This window comes from Elephas maximus, chromosome 4, assembly GCF_024166365.1.
Source record: "Elephas maximus indicus isolate mEleMax1 chromosome 4, mEleMax1 primary haplotype, whole genome shotgun sequence".
NCBI classification, from domain to species: Eukaryota; Metazoa; Chordata; class Mammalia; order Proboscidea; family Elephantidae; genus Elephas; species Elephas maximus.
In genome coordinates this window covers 113,340,320-113,357,471 of record NC_064822.1, presented here as the reverse complement: position 1 = coordinate 113,357,471, position 17,152 = coordinate 113,340,320, and the positions used below count along the sequence as shown (strand labels likewise).

General features: G+C 38.9%; 2 protein-coding genes across 2 annotated transcripts; both read right to left on the bottom strand.

Moving 5' to 3' along the window:
• Positions 1-1,867: 1,867 nt before the first annotated feature.
• LOC126076395 (olfactory receptor 6C2-like) lies at positions 1,868-2,737 on the bottom strand. Its single transcript, XM_049884927.1, has one exon. It carries the CDS (start codon positions 2,735-2,737, stop codon positions 1,868-1,870), a length of 870 nt encoding a protein of 289 aa, XP_049740884.1.
• A 5,131-nt stretch (positions 2,738-7,868) lies between these two features.
• LOC126075582 (olfactory receptor 6C2-like) lies at positions 7,869-8,807 on the bottom strand. Its single transcript, XM_049883419.1, has one exon. The coding sequence runs from the start codon at positions 8,805-8,807 to the stop codon at positions 7,869-7,871; it is 939 nt and encodes a 312-aa protein (XP_049739376.1).
• Positions 8,808-17,152: the final 8,345 nt, after the last annotated feature.

Here is a 17,152-nt window from a genome sequence, read left to right as displayed (position 1 = left end):
CCAGTACAACCTGAGGTAATTTTTAGGAAGCACAGATGTATCCAGGAGTGACCCCATTTATTTTTGTGCTTCCAACTCCTGCTGAAACTTGAAAGACCTGTAAAATGCCGCCCCCTGGTGTTCCCTCTTAGTGAGGTGAACGGATGAATGAGAGGTGAGAAGCTCGTTGTCCAGAATAGATGCCGAGTGGTTATCTTTCACCAACCTCCTGCATTTGCAGTATTGGTTCTATCCAACTGCACTCAGGCCCAGCAAGGTCAATGGGGCAGGCTTATCTCTTTGAAAGTCCAGAAGGTATTCAACCTTGTCTACCTTCATCCAAAGCTTTTACAAATTAGACACAGCTAGACTTTGCAGAGAATGAGATTTATGTACATAGAGCGTTTTTTCTATGGAGTTATAACTCAGGCAAAGTAATTAACCCAACTGCTAAGTGAATATACACATATTAGTGATGCATTTTTAGTTAATTATCAAAAAGGAAATTAGCACATTTGGGGAAGTTTTCATGGTTCTAAGATGACAAAATGAGAAGCTTTCTGGACAATAAAGCCCTTTGCCCCCAGAGTTTTGAAGTGCACAGAGCATATGCACATTCCATGCACATGACTTAAAATGAATTTTTGAAAGCCTTATGACGTTATAAAGTATATCTGAGCATGAGATGATATTCATTAAATAAAAATAACATTTGTATATGTGTTTAAAAGTATAAACAATATTTGCAGAAAGATAGAATGTGAGTAGAGGCTTTTAGTATCTTGTAGAAGGAATTAGTAGTCGCTAGATCCAAGTCAGGGTGCTGGTGGTGCAGTGGTTAAGGATTTGGCTGCTCACCAAAAGGTCGGCAGTGCAAATCCACCAGCAGCTCCTTGGAAACCGTATGGGGCAGTTCTACTGTGTCTTATAGAATCATTATGAGTCAGAATCGACTCCAGGGCATTGGGTAGGTCCAGGTTACTTACATTGTTCTCCCTCCTTATTTTTTCTTCTCCTTCATCTTTAGGTCCATTCAGTTTTTTCATGCTATGCTTGTAATTGATTTCCAGAAGTCAAGCTACTCTAGCCAACCAAATGCCCATTAACATGTTCTTCTCAAATTAGGAACAATATCTATTATTTTTATTAATCTTCTTAACTCTGAACATTTTCATTACACAAGGTATAATGGAATTCTGGATAGTTGAAGAAATTATTCAGCCAAGGTCTAGATATCTTGTCTCCAAATTCAGGGCTTTTTCTCCTTGAGACTTGGGGTTCCTTCTCTTCTCTACTTATATGTCAGGAAGAACTAGATCCAAATAATTTTCACATAAGCCAGTAGAAAGTTTTTTTTGTGTGAATAAATTAGTTTAAAAGAAAGATGAAAGCTCTCTGCACAATTTTTATGATTGTCCCATTAACTCCTTTTATTTAATCCTGAAAATGGACCAGAAAATAATCCAGAAATATCTTGAAACTTTTAAAATGAAAGGGGAGCTCTGGAGTACAAAATTTTGTCCTGTACCACATTTTAAGCTTCAGTAAATAATTTTTAATTACTCCTGAAAAATCGGATGTTAGACATAGAAGTGTTCTCAAACGGAAAATGTTCCTTGGGCTTCAGAATTCACATCACAAGTAGGCCATATGGCCACAGAATTGGATTTTATTTGTTTGATTTCCGTTTTACAACACTGGGTACCTTGTGAATCTAGTCTTAGATGAATGCATTAATGGTAAAACGAAAGCGAATAGATTTGAAAGAGAACTGAGTGCCTTGATTTTTTTTTTTTCCTAATTATGAGAGAAAAATGTTCACAGGGATAGGTAGTTTGACAAATCTACAGAACAGAAATTTTATCTTTGGCAAATTCATGTAAAATTTTTATGGGTTATTCAGATTTAAGCATAACTTGGCCTCAAAACATCCACAATCTCTTACTTCTTTATGAGAAATGCAATCCTTTTTACTGTGTCTTTGAAGGCTTCCTTTACCGCTTGTTTTGTAGTGTATAAACGAAAGGGTTAAGCATGGGGCAACTGAGGTTAAGAGCAGCCCCACCACCTTATTAAGGGCTACTCCTTCCTTTCCTGAAGGTTTAATGTAGGTGAAGATGGAACTGCCATAGCTCATGGAAACCACAATCATGTGAGAAGAACAGGTGGAAAAGGCCTTTTTCCTTTGTTGGGCAGAAGGGAATTTTAGAATGGTGCTGATGATGTATGTGTAGGAGAGAAGCACACCCAGTAGGGTAGTAATCAGTGTTAGCACAGCAAAAGCCAAAACAACCTTTTCTATAAGTTCTGTGTCTGAACAGGTGATCTGTAGGATAGGATATGCGTCACAAGCAAAACTATCAATGAGTTTTGAGTCAGAGAATTCCAGCCGGAGACCCATGCCAAGAGGGGCGACAATAATCAACAGGCCAGCAATCCAACAGCAGAGAAGGAGTGTAGTGCAGAACTTGTTGTTCATGATGGTTGTGTAATGTACGGGCTTACAGATGGCCATGTAGCGATCATAGGACATGGCAGCAAGGAGAAAAAATTCAGTTGCTCCAAAGAGGATACTAAAAAACAATTGTGTGAAACAAGCATGATAGGTACAAGTTTTATCTCCAGTTGTCAGGCTGTACAGGAATCTGGGAATACAGACAGAGGTGAATGAGACTTCTAAGAAAGAGAAATTTCGGAGAAAAAAATACATGGGAGTTTGAAGATGGGAATCCAAAAGTGTGAGAGTGATAATTGCCATGTTCCCAGCCACACACAAACAGTAGGTGAGAAATAAAAATACCAAAAGTAGGATTTGTAATTTTGGGTCCTCCGTCATCCCCAGCAGGATGAATGTTGTTATCACTGTGTGATTTGTCATTACCTCCTGTGTCAAGTCAAAAATGATTGGACTTGAAGACACAAGCAACATAAGACGTCAGCATGGAGCATGAAGTAAAGATGCAATCAGTATTAATGTAATGCATTTGGCATTTGGATTGTGGAATTTTACTGGAAATATTTAAATATGAACCAAAGGCTTATAATTCCCTTTTACAGATGTCAAATGAAAACACACAGCAGGAATCAGGTATCTCATTTCATATGGTGTTTCTCATTATCATTGCCTCAGGACATAGGTCTGATCAATGTTACAGATTATTCCATTATTCCTGACATTTTTTTCTTCTGCCTCCTTTTTCTTTCCTTTTCCCGGCCTTCTTTTCAGCTCCACTTTTGTAACAGAGAAGAATTTGTCAAGGAGTATTTTACTCTGGTCTCTGGCTTTGCTTTGAAATAAAATAACTGCAAAGGGCTGGATAATAGCTTTGCACTTACAATGATCCCGAATTAGGAACAAAAAGTTTAAAATACAAAGGTGTATCTTTGTTGTGTATTTTCTGCTTTTAAGTACATGAAAGCACTTTTAAACCAGTAAAAGTGTTTTTTAGGTAGCGGGTTTCCTGAAGAGTTTCAAGAAACCTTTTCCTGGGACCTGAAAACAAACCTGAGGAAGCCTGTCGTCCCAGAAGGAATGGTCTGTGGTACTTGCTCTCCCTGCCAGTGAGATCGACCTCCCTGCTCTTCTGAGCAGCACTCAGTCTTCAGAATCTGTCTCTGAATATCTTAGTGACCTCTCCTTTCAACAATTGCTGCTGTTCCTCCCTTCAAATCGGCTCTCCCCACTAATTTCCCACCAGCCCTCTAACCTCGCTGCTTATATTCTCTGAGTTCTTGAGAAATGTAACTTGCCCTAGAATCGTCCGGTAACAAACTGGTCAAATGGACTAATTTTTATTAACAGGTTTTGTAAAACTCACATTTTCCTTGAAGTTTACCATTTTCAGGTACTCCCAGGAGTTTCATGCCTCCCTGCACATTAGTCGTGGGAGAGGATGGCTCAGGGAGATCTCTTCTCCTTCAAATCAAAACTTGCCTTTGGTGCGATTTAAGTTGCAAACAGGTGCTTCGAGTATCCATTCTGCAAAAGAAGAGCTGGTAAATGCATTGTCTCTTGGGTTACAGTTACTTAAAAATAATATATTTGTTTATAAGATGTCTTTGTGTTTTATTTGTGGAATTGATTATAAATTGAGCAATTTTAGGCATAAGTCAGGGTTTTGTAGGGAAATCCTATGTACCCAATACTACCCAATGTGTGTGCTCCCAATTGAGAATTAAAAATGCATTAAGTTGTTTTGTCTTCTTTTCTGCTGCTCAAGTAAATAATAAAAATTGACTTCTTCAGATAAATGTTTAATATCAGAGTCTGAAGAACTAACCATGAATAAGTGTGTCCCCCAAGGAGCTTTCCGTCTTTTGATGGGAGATAATATTTCATTTTAGTGCGTGCTTAGGGATGTAGTAAGATGAGATAACGGTGAAAATGCAACTTTGGTTTTAGGGCAATAACTACTCCATGCCTTTTCCTTGGCAATCACTCTTAATAGTGATTTGTATTTTATTGTCTTCACTCAGTTGCTGTAGGCTATTATGTGGGAGCCCTGGTGGCACAGTGGACAAGTCACTTGGCTGCTAACCAAAAGTTCATCGGTTCAAAGCTACCGGCCACTCCGTGGAAGAAAGCTGTGGCAGTCTGCTTGCGTAAATATTTCCAGCCTTGGAAACCCTAAGGAGCAGGTCTACTCTGTCCTTCGGGGTGGCTATGTGTCGGATTTGATGCAAAGGCAGTGTTTTTTTTGGGGGGTGGGATGGGGGGAGCATTTAGAGTTGGTAATGTCAGCACTCACTAACAGCTGAGTTAGTAAGTTGTATTCTTCAGGGTTCATAATATATATTTATAAAAAAAAATTTTATAGACATGTTTATATCCAGGAAACCAACTTCGGATCATGGTAGAAATGGTTTAGTGGAGAGGTGGTATCTTGCCAAGCACTAGGAAGCTGCAGAGCAAAGATTTTCATAGGCAGGACTGAGTGATAGGTCAGGGTCATTTCACACACTGAATTCTCTTTCCTTTCTTCTTTCTCTCCTATCATGTTACCAATACCCGTTGCTATTGTGTCAATTCTGACACATTGTGACTGCATTTGTGTCTAATTTGAATTGTGCTCCATAGAGTTTTCAATGGTTGAATTTTTGGAAGTAGATTGCTAGGCTTTTCTTCTAAGGAGCCTCTTGGAGGAATCAAACTGCCAGCCTTTTGTTTAGCAGCTGATTGTGTTAGCAGTTGTACTTTCTATCCTTATACTGGCTATTGATGTTCTTACTTCAACCTTCCCTCTGCTGTAAAGTTCTTAGGCTTAACGTTATTGCCTGTTACCAGTTTAAAATCTCCTATTGTCTAATTTGGGAAACCCCGGTGGTATAGTGGTTAAGTGCTACAGCTGGTAACCAAAAGGTCGGCAGTTCAAATCTACCAGGTGCTCCTTGGAAACTCGATGGGGCAGTTCTACTCTGTCCTATAGGGTCACTATGAGTCGGAATCGACTTAATGGCAATAGGTTTGATTTGGTTTTATTCTCTAATTTTGAGGGAAATGACTTGTGAAATAAATGACATCAGCATTTGAATGTCCTTTAATTTAATGTGTTAAACAACTAATATAGTCTTCTCTTAATTCCTGAAGTTTTTCAGTCCACTTTACTTCTAAGAACAAGCTAAGCTTGTAGTGGCAGAGCATTTGGGTCTAAGGCTGCTTTGTCCACCTACATCCATATCATGGTCTCCTTTGGTTTAAATAGCAGAGGTTGCTGTGAGCATAGAAAGTCACATTTTTTGTTTTTAATTTGGGTCAGACTTTGAAACAACAATTTCATTACGTAAACAATACATTTTACCACCTTCCTGTAGGTACTGTTTTTCTTTAAGCAGCCCTTGAAGACTTAACTTATGCAAAGCTATCTCCTGTCACTTTCACTTTGAGAACTGTAAGAGTGATTGAGTTCAGTTTTTCTCCTGTATTTATTTCCTATTTAATGAGTTATTTATTTCAGGCACCTTGATCTTACATGTGTCTGGGACAAGCCTCATTCAGTCTTCACTTCGAAGAAGGCGTCCTACGGTCTGGAACATTCGAAATTCAGGAAATGAATGCCACTGCCTTTCCTTCCCAAAGTGGTCAAATCAAACCCCTTGCCATGGAGTGGATTCTGATTCCAACTCACAGCAATTCTATAGGATAGAGTAGAAACACACCATGGGGTTTCCAAGGAGCAGCTGGTGAATTTGAACTGCTGACCTATTGGTTAGCTACCCAAAGTGGCAGAAGGTATTATAATAACAGGTTGAACAATATTGATATTGATAATAATATATACAATGCATAGGATTTTAATTGTTTCTATTATTGTATTCTATTATTGTCTTGCATATTGGAATAGTGTCCAGCATGTAATAAATAACATAAAAGCTATCATTATTTCCCTCGACCATAGAGACCTTTTTTCTCTATTGAAAACACTCATGATCTGTGTCATACATGTGGCCCTTCAATATCTATTGCCTTGTGAAATTTCTTGTATTGTTAACTTTCCATGGTGTACTTCTTGTATATTAAGTTGTTATCATGAGGCAGATTTACATCTTTGAATTTTCTATACTACTAAGCATAATACTAGCCATACTTTGAATAGTTATATCTGAGCATGAGATGATATTCATTAAACATAAATAACATTTGTATACGTATTTAAAATATACACAATATTTTCGGAAAGAAAGCACGTGGACAGAGGCTTTTAGTATGTTATAGAAAGAATTAATAGTCGAAGTTGGGTGCTAGTGGTGCAGTGGTTAAGGGTTTGGCTGCTAACCAAAATGTCAGCAGTTCAAATCCACCAGCAGCTCCTTGGAAACCCTATGGGGTAGTTCTACCATGTCCTATAGGATCATTATGAGTCAGAATCAACTCCACGGCAATGGGTAGGTCCAGGTTGCTGGTAGTGTTCTCCCTCCTTATCTATTCTTCTCCTTCGTCTTTAGGTCCATTCAGTTTTTTCACACTTTGCTTGGAATTGATTTCCAGAAGTCAGCCTACTCTAGCCAACCAAATGTCCATTAACATGTTCTTCTCAAATTAGGAACAATACCTATTATTTTTATTAATCTTTTTGACTCTGAACATTTTCATTACACAAGGTATAATGGAATTCTGGGTAGTTGAAGAAGTTATTCAACCAAGGTGCAGATATCTTGTCTCCAAATTCAGGGCTTTTTCTCCTTGAGACTTGTAAACACTGTCAGTGTAAGCAGAAGACACACAATGCTTGAAAGGGGTTCCTTCTTTTCTCTACTTTTATTATATGTCAGGAAGAACTAAATCCAAATAATTTTCACATAAGCCAGTAGAAACTATTTTTGTGAATAATATTAGCTCAAAAGAAAGATGAAAGTTCTCTGCACAATCTTTATGATTGTCCCATTAACTCCTTCTAATTAATCCTGAAAAAGGACCAGAAAATAATCCAGAAATATCTTGAAAAATTCAAAATGAAAGAAGAGCTTTGGAGTACAAAATTTTGTCCCGTATCATATTTTAAGCTTCCGTAAATACTTTTAATTACTCATGAAAAATTGGAAGTTAGACATTGAAGTTGTTCTCAGATGGAAAATGTTCCCTGGGCTTTTAAAATCCACATCACGAGCAGGCTATATAGCCACAGAATTGGATTTTATTTATTTGATTTCTGTTTTACAATATTGGGTACCTTGCGAATCTAGTCTTAAAAAAAAAAAACCAAAGCGAATAGATATGAAAGAGAACTGCGTACCTTGATTTTTTTTTCCTAATTATGAGAGAAAAATGTTCACAGGGATAGGTAGTTTGACAAATCTACAGAATAGAAAGTTTATATTTGGCAAAGTCATGTAAAAAGTTCATGGGTTATCTAGATTTAAACAAAACTTACCCTGAAAACGTCCACAATCTCTTACTTCTTTATGAGAAATGCAATCCTTTTTACTGTGTCTTTGAAGGCTTCCTTTACCTGCTTGTTTCGTAGTGTATAAATGAAAGGGTTAAGCATAGGGGCAACTGAAGTAAAGAGCAGTGCCACCACCTTATTAAGGGCTACTCCTTCCTTTCCTGAAGGTTTAATGTAGGTGAAGATGGAACTTCCATAGCTCATGGAAACCACAATCATGTGAGAAGAACAGGTGGAAAAGGCCTTTTTCCTTTGTTGGGTAGAAGGGAATTTTAGAATGGTGCTGATGATGTATGTGTAGGAGAGAAGCACACCCAGTAGGGTAGTAATCAGTGTTAGCACAGCAAAAGCCAAAACAACCTTTTCTATAAGCTCTGTGTCTGAACAGGTGATCTGTAGGATAGGATATGCATCACAAGCAAAACTATCAACGAGATTTGAGTCACAGAATTCCAGCTGGAGACCCATGCCAAGAGGGAGGGCAATAATCAACAAGCCAGCACCCCAACAGCAGAGAACGAGTGTAGTGCAGAGCTTGTTGGTCATGATGGTTGTGTAATGTAGGGGCTTACAGATGGCCACGAAGCGATCATAGGACATGGCAGCAAAGAGAAAAAACTCAGTTGCTCCAAAGAGGATAGCAAAAAACAATTGCGTGGCACAAGCATTATAGGTACAAGTTTTATCTCCAGTTGTCAGGCTGTACAGGAATCTGGGAATACAGACAGAGGTGAATGAGACTTCTAAGAAAGAGAAATTTCGGAGGAAAAAATACGTGGGAGTTTGAAGATGGGAATCCAAAAGTGTGAGAGTGATAATTGCCATGTTCCCAGCCACACACAAACAGTAGGTGAGAAATAAAAATACCAAAAGTAGGATTTGTAATTTTGGGTCCTCCGTCATCCCCAGCAGGATGAATGTTGTTATCACTGTGTGATTTGTCATTACCTCCTGTGTCAAGTCAAAAACGATTGGACTTGAAGACACAAGCAACATAAGACGTCAGCATGGAGCATGAAGTAAAGATGCAATCAGTATTAATGTAATGCATTTGTCAATTGGTTGTAGAATTTCACTGGAAATATTTAAATATGAACCAAAGGCCTATAATTCCCTTATTAGAAATGATATTTATACAGATGTCAAATGAAAACACGCAGCAGCAATCGTGTATCTCGTTTCATATGGTGTTTCTCATTATCATTGTCTCGGGACATAGGTCTGATCAATGTTACAGGTTATTCCATTATTCTTGTCATTTTTTTCTTCTGCCTCCTTTTTCTTTGCTTTTCCTGGCCTCCTTTTCAGCTCCACTTTTGTAACAGAGAAGAATTTGTCAAGGAGTATTTTATTCTGGTCTCTGGCTGTATCTTGAAATAAAATAACTGCAAAGGGCTGGATAATAGCTTTGCACTTACAATGATCCCGAATTAGGAACAAAAAGTTTAAAATACAAAGGTGTATCTTTGTTGTGTATTTTTGCTTTTAAGTACATGAAAGCACTTTTAAACCAGTAAAAGTGTTTTTTAGGTAGAGGGCTTCCTGAAGAGTTACAAGAAACCTTTTCCTGGGACCTGAGAACATACCAGAGGAAGCCTGTCATGGCGTTTGGGGGCGTGGCCAGATCCCAGAGGGAATGGTCTGTGGTACTTGCTCTCCCTGCCGGTGAGATTGACCTCCCTGCTCTTCTGAGCAGCAGTCTTCAGAATCTGTCTCTGAATATCTTAGTGACCTCTCCTTTCAACCATTGCTGCTGTTCCTCCTTTCAGATTGCCTCTCCCAACTAATTTCCCACCAGCCCTCTAACCTCGCTGCTTATATTCTCTGAGTTCTTCAGAAATGTAACTTGCTCAAGCATCATCCATTAATAAACTGGCTAAATGGACTAATTTTTATAAAGAAATTTTGTAAAACTCACATTTTCCTTGAATGTTACCATTTTCAAGTCCTCCCAGGAGTTTCATGCCTCCCTGCACATGTTTTTTTCAGGAATCCCATTAGTTGTGGTGGAGCATGGCTCAGGGAGATCTCTTCTCCTTCAAATCAAAAGTTGCCTTTGGTGCGATTCAAGTTGGAAACAGGTGCTTCGAGTATCCATTCTGCAAAAGAAGAGCTGGTAAATGCATTCTCTCTCAGGTTATATTTACTTGAAAATAATATATTGGTTCTTAAGATGTCTTCGTGTTTTATTTGTGGAATTAATTATAAATTGAGCAATTTTGTAGGGAAACCCTTTGTGCCCAATACTACCCAATGTGTGTGCTCCCAATTGAGAATTAAAAATGCATTAAGTAGTTTTGTCTTCTTTTCTGCTGCTCAAGTAAATTATAAAAATTCACTTATTCAGGTAAATATTTAATATCAGAGTCTGAAGAACTAACCATGAATAAGTGTGTCTCCAAAGGAGCTTTCGGTCTTTTGATGGGAGATAATATTTCATTTTAGTGCGTGCTTAGGGATGTAGTAAGATGAGATAACGGTGAAAATGCAACTTTGGTTTTAGGGCAATAACTACTCCACGCCTTTTCCTTGGCAATCTCTCTTAGTGGTGATGTGTATTTTACTATCTTCACTCAGTTGTTGTAGCCTATTATGTGGGAGCCCTGGTGGCGCAGTGGATAAAGCACTTGGCTGCTAACCAAAAGTTCATCGGTTCAAAGCTACCAGCCACTCGGTGGAAAAAAGTTGTGGCAGTCTGCTTGCGTAAATATTTCCAGCCTTGGAACCCGTAAGGAGCAGGTCTACTCTGTCCCACGGGGTGGCTATGTGTCAGATTTGATGCAATGACAGTGTGTTTTTTTTTTTTTTTTTTGGGTGAGGGGAGCATTTAGAGTTGGTAACATCAGCACTCACTTACAGCTGAGTTAGCAAGTTGTATTCTTCAGGGTTCATAGACATGTTTATGTCCAGGAAACCCACTTCAGATCATGGTAGAAATGGTTTAGTGGAGAGGTGGTATCTTGCCAAGCACTAGGAAGCTGCAGAACGAAGATTTTCATAGGCAGGACTGAGTGATAGGTTATGTTCATTTCACACACCGAATTCTCTTTCCTTTCTTCTTTCCCTCCTATCATGTTACCAGTACCCATTGCTATTGAGTCAATTCTGACACATTATGACTACATTTGTGTCTAATTTGAATTGTGCTCCATAGAGTTTTCAATGGTTGAATTTTTGGAAGTAGATTGCTAGGCTTTTCTTCTAAGGAGCCTCTTGGAGGAATCAAACTGCCAGCCTTTTGTTTAGCAGCTGATTGTGTTAACATTTGTACATTATATCCTTACACTGGGTATTCATGTTCTTACTTCAACCTTCCTTCTGCTATAAAGTTCTTAGGCTTTAATGTTATTGCCTGTTACGAGTTTAAAACTCCTCTCATTTAATTTTGGAAACCCCGGTGGTATAGTGGTTAAGTGCTACAGCTGGCAACCAAAAGGTCGGCAGTTCAAATTTACCAGGTGCTCCTTGGAAACTCGATGGGGCAGTTCTACTCTGTCCTATAGGGTCACTATGAGTCAGAATCGACTTAATAGCAATAGGTTTGATTTGGTTTTATTCTCTAATTTTGAGGGAAATGACTTGTGAAATAAACGAGGTGAGCATTTGAGGGTCCTTTAATTTAATGTGTTAAAGAACTAATACAGTTTTCTCTTAATTACTGAAGTTTTTCAGTCCACTTTACTTCTAAGAACAAGCTAAGCTTGTAGTGGCAGAGCATATAGGTCTAAGGCTGCTTTGTCCACCTACATCCATATCATGGTCCCCTTTGGTTTAAATAGCAGAGGTTGCTGTGAGCATAGAAAGTCACATTTTTTTTTTTTTAATTTGTGTCATATTTGAAACATTAAAGTAAGCAATGCATTTTACCACCTTCCCATAGGTAGTGTTTTTCTTTAAGCAGCCCTTGAAGTCTTAACTTATGCAAAGCTACCTCTTGTCACTTTCACTTTGGGAACTGTAAGGGTGATTGAGTTCAGTTTTTCTCTTGTATTGATTTCCTATTTAATGAGTTCTTTTATTTATTTCAGGCACCTTGATCTTACGTGTCTGGGACAAGCCTCATTCAGTCTTCATCTGGATGAAGGCATGCTATGGTCTGGAACATTTGAAATTCTAGAAATGAACGCCACCACCCTCCATTCCCGAAGTGGCCAAATCAAAGTCCTTGCCATGGAGTTGATTCTGATTCGAACTCACAGCAATTCTATAGGACAGAGTAGAACCACCCCATTGGGTTTCCTAGGAGCAGCTGGTAAATTTAAACTGCTGACCTATTGGTTAGCTACCCAAAGTGGCAGAAGGTATTAAAATAACAGGTCCATAATAAGGCCAGATTCTCCGTAATGTAATTTGTATTATTTGATTTCTGTAACACTAGAAGATATCTTTAATGGAGCCCTGGTGGTGCAATGGTGAAGCACTTGGGTGCTAACTGAAATGTTGATGACTGGAACCCGGTCAGCAGCATCATGGAAAAAACCCTGGTGATCGGCGTCTATAAAGATTACTGCCCAGGAAACCTCATTAGGCAGCTATGTTCCATCATATGGAATTGCTATGAGTTGGAAATCAGATCGCAGACACCTAAACAAAACAACAACAGAGGATATTATTGGGGGGAAGTGTCTTTGCCTCTTTCATATTTTGCCTCTTAAATATTAAAATCTCCTCAACTGATGTTTATGGGTGGCCCTTTCAAAGGATAAAGTGATGATGGCAGGAAAATTCTAATATCAGGTTTATTCAGAATAACAACAATTTGAAAATAACTGTTGATTCTGTTTTTGCAGTAACAATTGCAATTAACTGAATTCCACATTTCTTACCCTCCGTGTTTAGAGAATGTGGAAAAATCTGTCACGAGAATTGCATACTTACTTTTCCGGCAGTGCTTCATCAGGGGTCCTTGATGGAACCAAAATTTGAAGAGTATGATGCTGGTGAGGATCTTTGAGTTTCTTCAGTCCCCAACTCACATTTCACCTCTCTTCACTGCTGCCTTGACCTTTTTCAATACATGTGACACATGTACACACACACACACACACACACACACATACACTTTCTCTCTCTCAGGTAAGTCTTACATCAGACAGTGTTCACCTACATTTCATTGCTCCTAATACATTGTGACGAGTTTCAGCCTCCTCTTCCCTTGCCACATCTCAAATGGCACCTGATTCCTGATTTCCCAGTAGTCTGTTAGCTCAAAAGGAACAAAAGAGTGGTGCAGAGTAAAAGGAACCTTTCTCCCTGGGTTTGGCAGAGAGGTACATCTGATCTCCTGGGGCAGGGAGACAGGTTTACCTGTATATTCTACAGTAGCAACATTTATATGTTTCGTTTCCTACCGGTTCACAGGGAACATCTGAGCTGAACAACAAAATAGTCCCTGGTGACCCAATTGAAAATGTTACTAATGAATCAACAGTGGAATCAACAATGCAACAGCATAGGTAGCAGTGGGAACCGTGTCCTCACAAACACTGCAGGTGGTCTGATGCCATGTGAATTCCATTTCGTCTTCTTTGTTGAATTTTTGTATTTCCCTGAATTAGATGCTGTGCTTGGCACTTAACACAGTTTATCTATCTTTGACATAAATCTCATACAGTGTAAAAAATAATCATCCTAATTTTACAGAGGAGGAAAATGGGAAGCAGAGAATTGGGCAGTCAGAGGTCACATGGTGGGGTTGTAGGTTTTGAAGAAAAATTTATTTGAATACAAAAATCCTGCTTTTCCCCTCACACTAAACTTGTTCCTTTCCCCAATATTTAAGAGAACTATCAGTATTTAAATTCTGGACTTGTTGTTCTCCTAATGACTTGGTCTGTGTTTCTGTCCTTTATCTTTCTAGTTATCTTTTTTCAGGTATGCTATGAATTACTCTTGGAAATATGAATTAATGGAAAGTTATGGATCCCAAGAACTGGGAAAAAAACTGCCTGATTTCAGAACATGTTTGACATTTTGATAAAGCTCATTACTGCCCAGCTAACTGCAATAAAATGATTTTTTTAATTTTCTATGCTGCCATTTCTGGACCGTCTGCTTTCTCCTGCTCATAGGTGGTAAAGTGCAAGATTGCCTTCGATACTTTCTTCTTTGTATTGCCCTTCATAGCTTTTGGTGCTAAGTTAAAACAAATTTTCTAATATTAGCTGAGAAGTGTGTAAATTATTTTATTTTACTTTTCATTGTTTTGAAGAATCCATGTAAGATTAGTATTTTTTCACCCTGAAACTTTTGGTAAAATCTATTGTTACAACCCTCTTCACTGTGTGTTTCATTTGAAGAAAGGCCGTATTATTGTGTTTTAATAAACTTTTTCTTGATGTATATCATATTTAGTTAGAAAACACATGATCAGAAATGTACTATTTCATGAATACAGTGTCTTAGTTATCTAGTGCTGCTATAAGAGAAATAACACAAGTGGATGGCTTTAATGAACGGAAATTCATTCTCTTACCGTGTAAGGTAAAATTCCGAATTCAGGGTGCCAGGTCCAGGGGAAGCCTTTCTCTCTATGTCCGCTCTCGGGGAAGGTCTTGGTCATCAATCTTCCCTGCTCTAGGGCCTCTCAGACCAGAAACCCTGGGTCCAAAGAATGTACTCTGCTCCTGGCTCTTCTTCCTTGGTGTTAATGAGGCCCCCCTCCTCTCTTCTATATCTCAAAAAAGATTGACTCAAAATACGACATAATCCTGTATATTATGTCCTCCCTCATTAGCGTAGTTGCTTCTAATCCTTCCTCGTTAACATAACAGACAGTTCACTTCCAAAAAGGATCACAATCATAGGCATAAAAAAAAAAAAACAGAGGCTAGGATTTAGAACACTTAGGATAATTACATCATCACAAAATGGATGACAAGCACTCAATACTGGGAATCGTGGCCTAGCCAAGTTGACATACATTTTGGGGAGACAAGTTTCAATCTATAACATCCCACCCTTTAAGCCCCCCGGAATTCATGTCCTTCCCACGTGTAAAACACATTCACTCCATCATGTATCCCAAAATTCCTCTTCATCTCTGAAACCTGGAATACAAGTTATTTGCTTCCAAGGTACAAAGGTGGAACAGGCACAAGGTAGACATCTCCAATACAAAGGGAAGAAATTGACAGTAAAGTGGGTACAACAGGCACCAGGCAAGCCAGCAGAACACGGTATGTTAGCTCTCAAATCTTGAAAAGTGTCCTCTGTTATCTAAGACTGTTAAACAAAGGCCCTGCCCTCCAGATTCTGGGTGCTGGTCACACGCTGTAGATTCTGGGTGGAGGTCCCTTAGCCCTGGGCTTCGGTTCTTCCTTCCAGGCCCACTGGGATGGCACCTCTGCTCTCTTGTCTTAGAAGAAGTACAGCCAGAACGCTCATTAGAAGAGAGGATGGCAAGACTTCTTTTCACATACTTTGGACATTATCAGGAGGGACCAGTCCCTGGAGAAGTCATCATGCTTGGTAGTACAGAGAAAAAAAAAAAGAGGGTCAGTGAAAAAGAGGAAGACTCTCAATGAGATAGATTGACACTGTGACTGCAAGAATGGACACAATCACAACAACAATTGTGAGGGTGGTGCAAGACTGGGCAGTGTTTCGTTCTGTTGTACGTAGGGTCACTATGAGTCAGACCGACTCAAAGACACCTAACAACAACAACAGCTTGCTGTTTGCTCAGTTTTCAGCTTTCCTTTCATACCTGGATTACAGAGAAGTTCTCACTCTGAAGGTCTTGCACACTCCTCCAGCAATAGACTGCTGTTTATTGTTCATCACGCTTAGCTTGTGGTGGGCACAGGGATTGTCTCTAAGGCCCTTGTCTGGGTTTAATCTTAGGCAACCCTCTGTGCCTGGGCCTTGGGAATAAGGCTTTCTCAGCATCTTTGCCCTTCCCCACCCCCATATGGAATACAAACTCTGCCTTGAATCTGCGGTTGGTGTTTGGTGGGAGTTTCCTTTTCTTTTCTAAGTGGTAACAGGTGGTAGAGCATGACTAACTTTTTAAATTTGTGTCTCTTATAGTGGCTTTGAACTGTTTGAACCACATCCCAACATGAGAGTACATTCTCTTCCATGTATTGTATATGCTTCTTTTTCTTACATGATTATTGATTGAGATTTTTGTGTTTTTAAATATGTCTTTATGTTTATTCACCTACTGTCACAAATGGACTTTATTTCCTAATGTTGACTAATGACTTTTAAGCAGATCCCACAGTCCTGGTTAGTTCATTTTGGCACTTGTATCTCATTATCAGATATAAAAATTCATGAAATGAAAATCATACTTTAATGCCATAATCCTGTCAACACTTCTTAGTAGGTTGCTTTGTGGTTTAGAGAGCTGCTGTGGGAAAGAGGGACATATTTATCCTCCTGCTGTTTCTTTCTTTTTCATTCCCCTCCATTACTTTTCCTTCTCACCTTGGTCAGTTCCTACTTCCCACATAAACCTCTTACTTTCCCAGCCCTGGAAAGTTACCATCTTGAGTAAGGTACTTTCAAGTGCTCTTTCACATTAATCCACTGCATTTGAGCCTGATTTTCTCCTAATAGGCAAGCCTTCAACTAGTTAATAAAACTTCATTGTCCCCTTTTTGCAAATATCTCCAGTATCTCCAAACAGTTATCTTGGCATACCTTCCATGGCTTGACTTTTATTGGAGATAAGCAGTCTTTTCCTGTTTCACAATGAGACATAGAAGGAAATGTTACTGTAATCCCAAGAAAGCTGAAAACGTGCTACTCAGGAAAACTTTCTCTTCAACCATGCTGCCTTTAAGTCTGAGAAACATGGTGGGATTAAGGGCTGATGTACTCTTTTTCTAAGATTTTGCAGTACCTGGAAATGTGTCTCTGGGATTTACTTAGATGATCTGTTTAAAATTTTATGATATTTATCTGTTGTTCTTTGTAGTCTGTGATACGTTATTCAATTTCTCACACTTTTGCAACAGTTCCATTTCCTATGTTCTAACATTAACCCACAGTTATATCTATTACCCATTAATCCACAGTTCAGAGCAAACGAGGACAGATGTAGTCGATTTGATTTCTGTGTTTTCCCTCCAGGGAGGTCCTTGAGGTCCAAGAGGAGACTGTTTATGTTGAGGAAAAAAGGTATTTGCAATGAAAATTCTATCATGCAATCTCTGGCGCCTTTTCTATGAGCAAGGCCATACTTTCCAACTACGAATCTTTGCATTCCAATCACCAGTAATTATCAGTGCATCTTGATTGTATATTTCATCAATTTCAGGCTATAGCAGTTTGCACAAATC

What these genes read in the sequence shown, in the direction of transcription:
- LOC126075582 (XM_049883419.1), bottom strand. Translation starts at nt 8,807, where the DNA reads ATGACAAATCACACAGTGATAACAACATTCATCCTGCTGGGGATGACG.
- LOC126076395 (XM_049884927.1), bottom strand. Translation starts at nt 2,737, where the DNA reads ATGGCAATTATCACTCTCACACTTTTGGATTCCCATCTTCAAACTCCC.